This window comes from Leptidea sinapis, chromosome 34 (assembly GCF_905404315.1).
Source record: "Leptidea sinapis chromosome 34, ilLepSina1.1, whole genome shotgun sequence".
Lineage (NCBI taxonomy): Eukaryota > Metazoa > Arthropoda > Insecta > Lepidoptera > Pieridae > Leptidea > Leptidea sinapis.
Genome location: NC_066298.1, coordinates 5682059 through 5696167, shown reverse-complemented (window position 1 = coordinate 5696167; position 14109 = coordinate 5682059). Strand labels below are relative to the sequence as shown.

The 14109-nt window shown below is 40.2% G+C and overlaps 1 protein-coding gene across 3 annotated transcripts in view; it reads right to left on the bottom strand.

The window, feature by feature from the left end:
* Positions 1-3789: 3789 nt before the first annotated feature.
* Positions 3790-14109, bottom strand: part of LOC126974912 (glutamate receptor ionotropic, kainate 2-like) — a 30345-nt gene continuing 20025 nt past the window's right edge. Inside the window, exons 9-18 of one of the 3 annotated variants that reach the window (XM_050822645.1) lie at positions 13238-13301; positions 11708-11853; positions 10587-10748; positions 10119-10318; positions 8667-8868; positions 7872-7957; positions 7216-7297; positions 6156-6204; positions 5608-5723; positions 3790-4431 (exon numbers count right to left, since the gene is read on the bottom strand). In XM_050822645.1, the coding sequence (XP_050678602.1) occupies positions 3958-4431; positions 5608-5723; positions 6156-6204; positions 7216-7297; positions 7872-7957; positions 8667-8868; positions 10119-10318; positions 10587-10748; positions 11708-11853; positions 13238-13301 (1581 nt within the window). In that variant the 3' untranslated portion in view covers positions 3790-3957. Of the gene's footprint in view, positions 4436-5607; positions 5724-6155; positions 6205-7215; positions 7298-7871; positions 7958-8666; positions 8869-10118; positions 10319-10586; positions 10749-11707; positions 11854-13237; positions 13302-14109 lie in introns of all 3 variants that reach the window. The other 2 variants (XM_050822646.1, XM_050822647.1) reach the window with 2 other exon arrangements.

The following is a 14109-nucleotide window of genomic DNA, read 5'->3' as shown; positions in this document are numbered from 1 at the left end:
TAAGCTTTTCAAAACTACTCGTCTTGACATCAACTCCTCCTCTCAGGATTGCATTAATTTGTCAGTACAGAAAACATATAATTTATGAACGATGCAGGATTCGAACCTGCGACCTCTCGGGTCCGTCCGAGCGCTCTTCGCGAAATAAGACCTGCCTAACTGGATTGTTTGTCCAAGGTAGACATACTCGTCTACAATTTTATAAGTTTCAATGTCTTTATATGATTCCCTACCACTCTGTAAGAAAAGTTCATTATCACTTGAACTATTGAAGCTAATTCGTGTATTTTTGATAAACCATGCTATCGAACAAACTTAGGCTCATTTTCACCAGTACCACGACTGCTTAGGCAGTACAATAAAATAAATAAAGAAATAGTAAACATAGACATATTTTCCAATAGTCTACAAGAATTTAAACGTAATATTCGGAAACTTAACAATAAATAAAAAACACTCGGTATTTATAGAAATAAATAAATAAATATCTTTTTTCCTTTTATATGTAATAATTAAACTTATGTAACTTAAAGTCTATAATCAACTTTAAATTGTTTTTAAATTTTATTTTAAATTATATTGGTAATTAGTTAATAGTTAGTAATAATAAGTATGTAATAATTAATTATAGTCACAGCAGCAACTGTGAATGTTGTGTACATCTATTATTGGTACTCGCATCAGTAATGTAATTTCCTAGATAGTGTTATATGTAATTGTTATATGTGTGTACCTTTTAAAATAAATAAATAAAAATAAATAAACTTGCAAAGTCCGACATTGTAAAGAATATCCCACTAAGTAAACAACATAAATAAAAACGATTTTGCACTTATGAAACACTTATTACCCAAGAAATTAATGTTTTACTAGGCAATTAATAATTATCCCCCGAAAACGTAGGTTTGTTACTAGAGACTGCCTATATTACTGATAGCTACAGATATGGATAATATTGGGACGCGTGAAATGCATTTTCCATACAAACTTCTATCCCTATTGCCACTGACAGATAGCGTGGACGGAGAAGATGAGCTACCGTCGATGAATTGGGGTCCAATATCAAGAATAAAAGAAGATAGATTGAATATTGTGATCAATTCAAAACGCAGAAATACAAATGCTTTACTCTTTCTGACGTATCCATGATCTGACTTTGTTAAAAATATCACCACAGTTCTGCAAATTTTGCGAAAATTACGTTAAGCTATAGCTGGATATATCCAACTTTTGGCTCAGAACCTAATAACGTAACTCCTCAACAATCGGCATTGAAGCTGTCAAGAAATACCGAAAATAAATCCCTAGACCGCGTTTCTTGGATAAAGCTCCTAGTAAAACTTTCAGATGAGCGATGAAACATAGCCAAATACGATAAACAATTTATTAGCACAGCCAAGACCAGAATCCATGACTACTATAGCGGGATCGATTAGGCGCCTAGTTCGCGAATTTAAAATTGACGCGTACCTGGTAGCTGCGGAGCAGCAGAGCTGCATCGAAATTCAGAGTTGGGGTAAATTGAAGTGTCGACTTTCATTAAATTTTACAGACGAGATCTCTTGCCGACCCGTCCTAGAACCAGTCCGTTAATTAACAACTCTTGTCGATTATATTTTGTCGTATTATATACTCTGTAGTAATCTGCAAGAGGATTCATTAGAAGTGCAATTAAAGCCTCACAAGATGGTTGAAATTAAAAAACTTCTCAATCAAATAATTATTTATTTACTAAAATTTTAAAAGTCATAGGCAAGTACATTATTTAACAAGTACAAATAAGACTGTCCCAATATTCTAGCTAATACTAATTTTTTTAGTACCACACGAAAGTGCACGTTTCACTTACTTCTAACCGTTTATTGGAAAATTATATAGAACTAAACTTGGTGCTAAAAGTATTTTAGAAAGGATCTACCGGGAGCACAATAAGCTTTTCAAAACTACTCGTGTTGACATCCACTCCTCCTCCTCTCAGGATTGCATCAATTTATCAGTACACAAACCATATAATTTATGAACGATGCGGGATTCGAACCCGCGAGCTCTTGGGTTCCGTCCGAGCGCTCTTCCACTGAGCCGAGTTGGTTCAAACTGAAACAATTAATCCCAGAAGTGAGGGAAAACTCTTTAAGAATTGTTTATATAATTTTATGCTTTGTTTTGTTCTTATTTACAAAAGTTAATTTTTACTTTTTCATTGTTTCATTTCTTGACTTTTACATTACATTAGTAAAATATACATTTTTTTTCCATTGTAAACTTGCAATCGTACGTATTGGACAACTCAAAAATGCATGCCGATTTGCCAGTTGGGTTAACCAAATAAATTAATACTGTAACGTATCATAACTTATTTGAACCAAATAAATAAATAATATAACTTAACATAACTTATCAAGTAGATCACTAACTAACATTGGCATCCACCCACCAGGCGATATGCCTAATGTTTTATATGAGGCTTTAAAGACAGGTCTAAGCTGTTTAATAATAACGCTTATTAAACACCTTCTTCCACGCCTATTAGTCCAGTCAATTTAGACATTCGAAGTTACATAAAGTCCCAACAATCTGAAAATCAGTGAAATTGTTCAAAACATAATTATAAACAATGTTCAAAAGTTCCCCATAATTCCCGTGTATGGATTTTTTTATATTCAAGGTCAAAGTTCAAAAAAATGAATTTTTCGCGTTTTTCAGCAAAACGGTAAGTTTTATCATAAAAGTACCTATGACGAAAATTGTAGATCATAAAATTATCTATAAAAAATGTATGGATACTTTTTTTCTTAGGAGCCACCGTTTCTGAGATATAACGATTTAATAAGTTATAAAAGTTGTTATCGTCATAATATGCACACGTTTCCACGCGACCAGGTAGTGTACTTAGCGCGTTTTTTTATAACTTTTTGAATCGTTATATCTCAGAAACGGTGGCTCGTAAGAAAAAAAGTATTGATACATTTTTATAGATAATTTTATGATCTACAATTTTTGTATGAGGTACTTTTATGATAAAACTTACCGTTTTGCTGAAAATCGCGAAAAACTATTTTTATTTATACATGGGAATGATGGGGAACCTTTAAACATTGTTTATAATTATGTTTTGAACAATTTCACTGATTTTCAGCTTGTTGGGACTTTATGTAACTTCACTCTCATTTTTTGGTCTAAATTGACCGGACTATATATTGTCGACGAATTACGACAATTAAATACACACAGTGACACAGCTAGTCGAACAACATAGATAATACACAATATACTAGAGGTAGTTATGTGCAACTAATGTTTTTATTTTGTAAAATCAGTGTACCCAGGCCAAGAGATGGCGCTGCGTTAATTTTACGCTCTTAACGTACCGTCTCTAGATGGCGGTAATTATGTGTATAGTTTTTACTATTGTTGTAGACTGTATTGAATGCATATTGATGTTTATTTTGTGTGGGTAGAAATTATTATTCGTTTATTAAGTTCAGCAGTCACCCTTAGATAAAGAGAGGCAATCAGTGATTACAACACGATAGTCAAGTCTTGTTTTAATAAGTAAGTTAAGTGAGTTTTTTGCTATCACTAGCTCCATCTATCCATCTATGATGTATGTTAAATTATTGCCATCGTGGTGAAGTTGCAGCGTACTTAATAGAATAGGTGGCAGTACTTTCGATGCAAATTTTTTTCATGTGCTAATGTAGGGAAGTTGCACCCCCCTGGTCGAACAATGCGGTCGACGGTTTAAGGTCTCTGCCCACTTTACCGTAGCACGGTCATGGTATGCATGACCGTGCTAGTAGCGTATCAGGCAAATAAATATAATTTGTATTGAAAAGTATGACACTCTTCCCACTAGACCGTTCCATCACCGACCAACACCGTCGCGTGCCAATCCGTTCAGTGGGCATAGTAGAGCGTATCGTGTTACTTGTCGTGCCTGATACGCTCCTAGCACGGTCATGGTATGATACGGTGTAGTGGGCAGAGACCTTTAGTCGGCGCGGCGCGGCGTGGTATGGCGCGCCAGACGCACGCTCGCAGTGTGCATGGAACAGCGGCGCGCGCCCGAGCGACGCCGGGGGCCGGGCGAGCGGGAGCGGGGCGAGGGGGAGTGCGAGCGGGAGCGGGGCGAGGGGGAGGGCGAGGCGGGAGCGGACGCGGGGGACGACGTTGGCGGGGTCGAGGGGGAGGGGGCAGCGGGCGGCGTGAGTGCGCCCCGCAGCGGCTTCTCGGAGTGCTCGAAGCGGAACACGAAGCGCAGCTCGGACAGGAAGCTGGCGGTGAAGGAGCGCGTGGGGTCTCGAGGGTGTCGCCACGCGCGCCACGCCAGGTCGCAGCACGAGACAGCCAGGCCCAGCGCGCACCCCACCACCAGCACCAGAAACAGCCCGAGGAAGTTGGCGGTGCGCAGCTCGCTGGCCGGGTCCTCGTCTGGCTACAGTCACGATATATACAGGCACCATCCATGTCAATTTGAAAATATTTTATTCACCTCTCCAGCACGAAAAGGTAGCAGCGTTTTTGCTGCGAGCGTGAGGCAAAGTTATTTAATTTATCGAACCCCACGTAATAAGCAATGCGATCAGGTGCGTTTCGAAACTCATTTTAGCCTAGCGTATTATCTCATTGTCACAAAAATTTATTATCCTTACTATAACCTATAACACTTTTTTTATGGAATAGGAGGACAAACGAGCGTACGGTCACCTGGTGTTAAGTGATCACCGCCGCCCACATTCTCTCGCAACACCAGAGGAATCACAAGAGCGTTGCCGGTCTTTAAGGAAGGTGAACGCGCTTTTTTTGAAGGTACCCATGTCGTATCATCCCGGAAACAAGGAAGCTCATTCCACAGCTTTGTAGTACGTGGAAGAAAGCTCCTTGAAAACCGCACTGTGGAGGACCGCCACACATCCAGATGGTGGGGATGATATCCTAATTTGTGGCGTGTCGTGCGAAGGTGGAATTCGGCGGCAGGAATCAGGTTGAACAGCTCTTCGGAACACTCCCCGTGATAAATGCGGTAGAAGACACACAATGAAGCATAAACTTTTCTCGCTAGTCGAGGTGAAAAGTTGTATGTTTTTGTCTCGTGCCTTTAAATCACTCACTACCTAGATTTAAATCACGAGCGTAGCGAGTGATTCACCAATTCATGATTTAAAGGCAGCACTCGCAGCAAAAAATAACTTTGCTCACTTGTTGAACAAATAACTATTGTTTAGAAAAAAGACTTGTTATTACACGCGTTATAATTACGAGCGCAGTTGCCGCTCACAATTTTGTATTCAATTATGAATCCTGAGCGGAGCTGTGTTGTGCCACACAGGACGTGTTGCTCCTCTCGTGTCTTTTTTCTTGTAAAAAAAAATGTAAATTAAGATATCTATCCGATAAATCAAATAGAAACTAAAATTCTCACTGAGGATGAAAACGTCCCCCTGAGATATTGAAAAGTAGCAACTATGAACTATAAAACATTATTACCTGTTACTAACTAATTTACAAAACGTGCAACTCTGCAAGTAGTTAGCTGCGGGAAGAGTCTCACAAGACACACAGACGAGACTAGGCTGAGGTAGCAAACAGAGGGCAACAATCGCTCACCTGGCAGGCGCCCCCGCCGTGCTTCTCCTTCCACCAACGGTGCTTCATCTCCCGCAGGATGCCAGACTCTTGAAGATTCAGCAAAGCCAGGTTGAGCGAGTGACGATACTCAGAATCTGCACATAAAATGGTAGCTGTATTCTGTTCACTCTTTGTACTGTAATTGGACATCAAGTTCTGTTTCGATTCCGGCCCGTGAGCCGCCCAGCCAGCAGCCATCTTCCACCATTGTCAAGTGAGAGTGGCAAATATTAAATATCAAAACATTCTTATTATTATTAGAAATAGAATATCTTTGAACAGAGCTAAAAATAAAAAGACAACAAAAACATTATTGTGAGGAAAATAATAATAATGTAATCTTTTTTTGAATTTCAGATTCATAGGCTAGGTCGGAAGGCTACTTCCATACAGTATTGATGTTCAGGTATCACAATATGAAAATGTAAGCCTCAGTTGCCACTAGCGTGTCCAACTAGGTGGCACGGATCTTCAATAGCGGAAGTGTCTGGTTGAAGCGAACTGGTAAAATATTGGATACAGCTTACTTTTCTTCATAGCTATCCCGTAGCCCTTGCTGTCAAGCTGCTCGCCCACCTGCAATCAGTGTACGCGGTTTCATCTACAAATGAGGAATCCTCTAGAATATCTTCTACTATGTATATACATTTTTTTTGGTCTATGTTAGCTTAGTCTACGTAAAGCAATACGAAGGAAGCTACCGGTATTTTACAAAACAGTTCGCATTTACATAAGGAAAACACACTTGCTTACACATATCTGTTACTTATTCGAGCAGGTGACTACGGAGAACTGTATTTCTATTTCCATGTTACAACAACGCACCATACGATACTAAGTAAAATGTCAAACTATTCAGCTTCGATGTGTGTACACCAAGTGTCTTGTATTAAGCTGTCCAACAATATTTATACGATCCCGACTTTGCTAGCAAGGGAATATCCCTTATTAGTCAGGTGTTCCGGTAAGTAAATGGGTGTGTCTGTTTGTGTCTTAAGGCCGAGATGTTTACTACATTGCTTCGATTTATGTCTAATATTGAAAATCTGGCCAGATTTCAGTAATTGATTTTTTAGAAGCGTAGAACCAGTTAATACATTGATTGGTGAATTCTTGTTTGTCATTGATTTTTGCACTCACTCTCTAGATGTCTTTAATATCAGACTTGGCTAGTGGGCAGACTATGTTTTGGGTTCATATCAATTAAATCTTGCTTAGACTAGCCAGAAGCTTTCAGAACATTTTGGAAAATTGGCTTTACACCTAGCTAGCTGTTTCCATATCCTCTAATATTTTTTCTAAAAAATGCGATGTATTTCTTATCTTCTTTACCTTGATTTTCTAAATGAAATATATTACAATATTTTTTTTCTAAAACATTAGGAACGTGACAGAGCTTTCAATGTTAAGGTAAGAGTTTTTAATTCTTTTAGTGTTTCAGAGACTTCTTGGGACTCACTAGTTTGTATTTCTAGAAAATATTATGGAATAAGAAAGTCATCTCTTATTTTTTGATAATCAACAGATATTAATACATCGAGTGTGGGCAGTCCAGTGCTGCGGACACCACGAGCGATTCTGACTCACCATTGTCACTTCGCAGTTCCGTTCGATGGTGTACTCGATGGTGGTGGACTCCGCAAGGAACGCGTACTGCTCCTTCATCACCCTGTCCGCAAGAGTTAAGTTGATGTTGATTTGATTGGATTTGGATGGTGACTCTGATGCATGACCATGCGGAAACCATGTTATATTGTCATATTGGAATAATAAAAGCGGAAAAAACACAAATTTTATAGAATCGTCGTGATATAGACGATAGTATTCTTCCTAAAATAACTACTAAAATATCACTAGGACAGCATGATTTACTGACGCTTCTCCACGCACAAAACTAAATTATAAAAGAAATACCTTCACTTCGCGAGCTAGCAATAGCTTTAACAATCTGTTAAAACCGTATATAATCTAGATATGTGCTGCACCAGCGCGGACACTTCAAGACATAGGGTACCAAAGTCAACAAATATAACACTAATAACCCCACACTTATTTACGCGTTTTTCCTTAAAAAGGTACCAATGAAAGACGCAAGAATGAACATGCTCTTGTTTTCTGTTTCATTTTTGTAGACTACCACTAATTGTAAATGTTGATATTTTAGAAAATCAATACAATGAAATACTTTCGAATTCGTTTTAGAATAGCAAAAAGTTGATAGCTGAAGGTTCTGGCAAACTTACTTCTGAATGCCTTCTTCATTGGAGAGAGGCATCTCCTGCTTCGTCATCTCGGTGAACATCCGCCTGTACAGCTCGTTGTTAGACAGCTGAAATTCAGGAAAACTTGTTAATTCTAAAGTTTGTAAGTTATGTGATGGAGTGGTCTTTAAAACTGTCCAGCTGATTTCAAAATTCAGGGTCAGGGTAGCCACAAGCCTCAGTTTCGAGCACATACTGTAACTTACCACAAGAGGCAATAAAAGGATTTTTTAATGTATTTTAAGCTGCCATCAACTTAGTAAGATGTGGAACTTAGTATGATAGAGAAAAATACAAATGATTTAGTTTGAAGTATTGTGATGAACCGACTATTCCTCATGATAGGATTGATGATGTAAGTATCTGTAATGCTGGTGTGAATGCCTTGCTATCTAATAGTCAGGAACAGTGTCTAAACGGATATTATAATAAATAACAGTTCGAAAAATTTAAGGATGTAGAAAATATAGAGAAAATAGAAATAATGGATGGACTAAGACTAGTAAAAAATAATGGACTCTCCTTAATTAAAAATTCTTTTCTCCTTTTTAAATCGTTTTTCTATTGTCTGTCATCGGTCAATTACATTATTTATTACCTCCGTGCGGGAGAGAGAGAGAGAGCAGTACAGTGAATGATATTGATGTTGACATTATTATACTCGACTCATATAAGACTCGACCAGCACGTCGAGCTGATGTAGTTACGGTGGGAAGATCGAACATTGCTTTCAAACTATTAATTAAAACTTATATGAGCATAAAAACAGCAATGAACCTCAAAGAAGGTGAAGGTGGAGCCGCCCGCCTTGGCTCCGTAGGTGATGCCGTGCGGGTTGTCCACCAAGTCGCGCACGTTGTGGATCAGCTCTGTGGAGGTCTTGGTAGCCAGGAGTGTGGCCAGGTTGGCAGTGTATGAGCTGGTCATCACGAGAGCGAACATCCACCATGCGCTGGCCACGGCTCGTGTCCCGTACGCCCTGAAATATTCAAGTATTCTGCATTTTTATATAAATGGGGCAAACGCTCAAAAGTCTCATGAGATAGGAAGTGATTAATCAACCACCCATGGACAACCACACCCACAGAGGATATCTATGTCTTGGTCAAAAAGAGCAGGGCCGGCTTCGCTGTCTCCAGGTGGAAGTTGACGGCGTTTAAATTCGAGCGAAGCCCCTCATGTTGCAGAAGCTCTACAACGAATGTGGAGGCGGGTTTGAGCCTCCTGCTCTGATTGACCCAAGTCAGCATAGGTTTGCCCCACCAGAGTACGCAGGGCAGGCCGACCGCTATTTCACGTTGGTTTTAGGAATAAGAAAATTTTTTTTCCTAATTTATGTGAAATATTGCAGCTTTTGACCAAGAATATTTTAAAGCACCTGGAGTGCAAACAAACGGGGCAATGTATAGATATAGCAGTCGAAGCTTATTATTGTTATGTAATTAGTGGCATGTACCATATTTTGGCTTTGTTTTTGTACGACGTGATTTTTCTATATATAAAGAACGTAATTTGTACTACCATAAAATTGGCTAAAAATTACCCATACTCGCCACCCATCTAACAAAGTATCATCATCATCATCAGCCGGAAGACGTCCACTGCTGGACAAAGGCCTCCCTCAAAGATTTCCACGACGACCGGCCCTGCGCTGCCCTCGTTCAACGTATCCCGGCGATCTTGACCAGATCGTCGGTCCATCTTGTGGGGGTCTACCAACACTACGTCTTCCGGTACGTGGTCGCCATTCGTGGAGTTTTCTGCCCCACCGGCCATCTGTCCATTGAACTATATGCCATGCCAACTATATGTTATGTCGGTGACTTTGGTTCTCATGCGGATCTCCTCATTTCTGATTTGATCTCGCAGGGAAACTCCGAGCATAGCCCTCTCCATTGCCGTCTGAGCGACAATGAGCTCCCTCATTAGGCAATTAACAAAGTATAAAAAGACTAAAATATTACAACATACTGGAGCGTTAGAGCTGTAATTACAGATTTAATTCTGCGAATAATAGGGTTTATGATTACGATGGAAAGCTAGTTTTACCTGGCAATTAAAGATAGTTAGAATTATCTGCACCACCCACCGATTGAGGTCTTTTTTTAAAAGAACAGGATCTGTATAAAATAAGCATGCAGTTTATAAAAGATATAGATCGTGCGGAACTAGTTTTAACATTCGATGTGTCACAAGTCTGTACAAGATATTTGTTTGACGAATACATACACAGGGGCTATCTCGGATCCCTGAAGTAGAACAGCACCCAGATTGAACCAGAGTGCATTCGCGATAGTGAACTGGTTCTCCAGCGCGTCGGGCTCCTCTATGCAGGGGTACGGGTTCTGCCACTCCTCGGGACAGAGCCGCCCCACTACGTACAGCACTAACGAAGTGCCTACGTATGCCAGTCCCAGGCACAGCCACACCTGAAGAGAGAAGTTTGAAGAAAATAGGGGGATAATTCATCCTCTACAGTGTACTTAAATAATAATGTAAATAACAGCTAGTTTGACCGTAAATATTATTCCAACTTGAACTTAAACTTTTCTGTTATAAATGTCTTTTTAGCAACCGATATCCATTTTTGGATTATGAGTGTTAATTTAATTTATAAGGTCTGAAGAGTTCAATGTCAGCGTGACTTCTATAATTCGCAACCAGCAAGCAATCATAGTTGATAAGTGGTGCACGTACCCCGTGAGAGAACGGCAGCAGGAAGGCGAACAGCTTGGGCTCCGGTGGCTTGGGCTTGCGGAAGAGAATGCTGATGCCCAGGTTCATGAAGGGCGTGGTGAAGTCCACGGCCTCCTCGCGCTCCGCCGTGATGGTCAGGTCGGTGACCGCGAAGTGTACACTCTGAGGAACACGTCCGCACCGAGCGTCATTAGTTGACGTGCAAAATGGAAGGCTCCTTTGCACAGGATGCTGGCTAGATTATGGGTACCACAACAGTAATGTGTAAACGTTACTGTGTTTCGGTCTGAAGGGCGGCCGTAGATAGTGAAATTACAGGCCAAATGAGACTTAACATCTTATGTCTCAAGGTGACGAGCGCAACTGTAGTGCCTCTCAGAATTTTTGGGTTTTTCAAGAATCCTGAGCGGCACTGCATTGTTATACGCATGTCGTTTAAATTACCATCAGCTGAACGTCCGTCTCGTCCCTTATTTTCATTAAAAAAACAAGTGGAACGAAGCGAAAGGTACCTACCGGACCGACGCTCTTCCAATATTATCAGTTTCGGGCCAGAGGCACTTGTTTGTTTTATGATAAGAGGTAATGAGACCAGCATACCGTTCACCTCACGGTAAGTGATACGCCCTCTCTGCACTATGTAGGGCCACTCAGGTTTCTTGATTGACTACAAAATTCTAAGTGGCATCGTTATTGAGCTTTTCACCTTGAGATTTTTTTTATATAAGAGAGGGCAAGCGGTGTCAAGAAATGCGTTGCCAGCCTTTAAGGTGGCAAGGTATTTCTTATGTATGCTTTTTTCTTGGAGGTCCCTAAGTCGTTACTATTTGGGAAAACCTCAACCAGTAATTGATTCCACAGAGTGGCTGTGCGAGGTAAGAAATTTGTTGCAAAACGCGTGGTTGTGGAATGCCAGACGTCAACTTGATGCGGGTAAAGATACAAGAGGTCAGGTCTCATTAGCCCAACTAATAATCCAATCCAAGAATGCTGAACATTGCTGCTTCACTGGAGGAATGAATGGAATGAAAGGAGGAAAGAATTTTGGTACGCCCGTAGTACGCCGCTTCGTTGATCGTCGTCTAGAACACGTGACCAATGCACACTAACTGCTCACTCACCGGGTCGTCGATGAGGCGCCGCAACATGCCGTCCCATAGCCCCGTGGTCTTGTTGCGCGAGCCGTACTTGCCATCAGGCTGTTCAACAAACGTGTAGTTGAAGTTCAGCAGAGTCGCCAACCGATCGATCAGCTCGATGCAGAAACCTGCGCCAGGACACATACACTTGCTTGCCGGATTCCTTAATTTAAAATCGTATTAAAACTGTTTGCCTTCCGGAGTTGTAACTTGGTTTCCAGTTAGTCCATGTTGATGCAGTGCCGCTCAGGATTCTTGAAAAACCCAAAAATTCAATTGCGCTCACCTTGCGACATAAGATGTTATGTCTCATTTGCCCAGTAATTTCACTAGCTATGGTACGCTTCAGACCGAAACACAGTAACGTTAACAAATTACTGCTTCACGGCAGAAATAGGCGCCGTTGTGGTACCCATAACCTAGCCGGCATCCTGTGCAAAGGAGCCTTCCACTTCCAAAGTATACCAAAGAGTACGAAGAGTACGAGTTTCAACTATGGTTATAGGAACATGAGTTGTTACAGCGTGAACATAAAACATGACGAAACAGACAAGACCAGGAGGCGATCTTTTAGTTTGAAGCGCTCAGACCAGTATGATATTCCTCTACTTAAATTTGTGATTGTATGCTGAATGAAGCTTTATTGGTCCCCTTATTAATCGACCAAAAATATCCGCAATACCAATTGGGCACACCGGAAGACCAGCGCTGACCACATTACCTGATTTGCATTATACTGTGGTGAAAACCAATTGTACAATTGAATATATATTAATAAACTCATCAATAATAAATACATCCTCAACAATTTTAAGGTAGGTTATGAGAGCTGCACAATAAATTATTATTTTTTGTTTAATTTAATTGTTTGGGCAACCGTCGGCGATAAATTGGATCTTCAACATCACTGGTTGATGTTTGGTTCTTTCAGGAATGGTTAAGGAAATTTAACATAAACAATAAAATGATACATTATCCCGAATGTACGGATATATAGAGGATAGGATAGGATTATAGAGTCCTTTGGGACCGAGAATGATCGTAGAAAGGTCGCATCTACTTTATTTGGTATCGCCGTATGATCTGGCCTAATTTTGTAGACAAATTATGCTTTTGTCATTCAATAGTGTAGGTACATGTGGCAACTTTGTGAAATAAATATCGCAGTTTCTAAAGGTGGAGGCAGATGTTCCTTGAACTTCATTTTGTGTGTGTTTGGACTGACTTCTTGTCTCGTTGATGCATTTTGAAGCATAGCAATATTAGCAGACGTCAGACACCTTTCCTATTTTCCTTTCCTACAGGATCTTTATTGTTATTTATATAAGAATTGTAATTCATTACAGATTTTTTTTTATAATAAATCACAAATGAACAACTCTGACGGTTCATTCGATTCCCTGGCTCTCTGTTTTAATATATGTCTACCACACTCGTGGGCTCTCTGTTACTGATGGTATCAACGACTCCCAATTTACTCATACAAGCAAAAGTAAACATATGAAAGGCTACCTTCATATCGACTGTTCCCGGAGAGCCGTTCCACAGACTGCTGTCTCATCACATACGGCTTGTTCTGCAAAACAACATAAATACGATAAGTTTATTATCGAACTCGGTATTGGTATGTGGTCCAAGGAAATCATTACAATCTAAATATTATTATTTATGTATATCCTACTGCAACATGGATCCAGTAGCAATATTCATATTCACAACAACCTGGCAAACATATTATGATGATATAAATTTGGATCGAGCGCGGAGAGGGGGAGAGAAATATATTTATTTTCAGCTGGCTCAGGCCATATTGCGTCACCTTAGTTTATGTAAAAAAACTAAAATCCAATGCCTTGAAGCGAAATTCACTGTGTTCAATAGAACTAAAGTTGGAGCAGCAAACATAATGTTGTGCCACTCAGACTAAAAAATTTGTGAATGAATGAAATGAAAAGTTAAATTGTTTATTGCAATAAATTGAACGGTCTTCTGTCTGTAAAAGATATGCAAGAACTGTTCCGGAGACTCGAGAGCGGTAGCATTTGCATGGGTCTCGCAGTAGCAAGACGAAGATCAAGGTGGTACATCGTGCTGGAAAGCTGCCCAGCATTGTCAATTTCATCACGGGGTCAACAATGTGGACTATAACTTGTACCTAGGTGCACTAAAATACAACGATGGACATTGCGCACAGGAGATAAAGAAGTTTATAGGTATGACTAAGGACGCCATGACCACGACTCAGTAAAATCTGGAAGAGGAGGGTATTACCAATGCCATAAAGACCCGGTAAATGCGCGCTCTTATAAGGATGGAAACGTGGTCGATGTGAGCTGGAGAAAGACAGAGGATGGAAACATTTGAGATGTGGTGCTGGAGGCGCA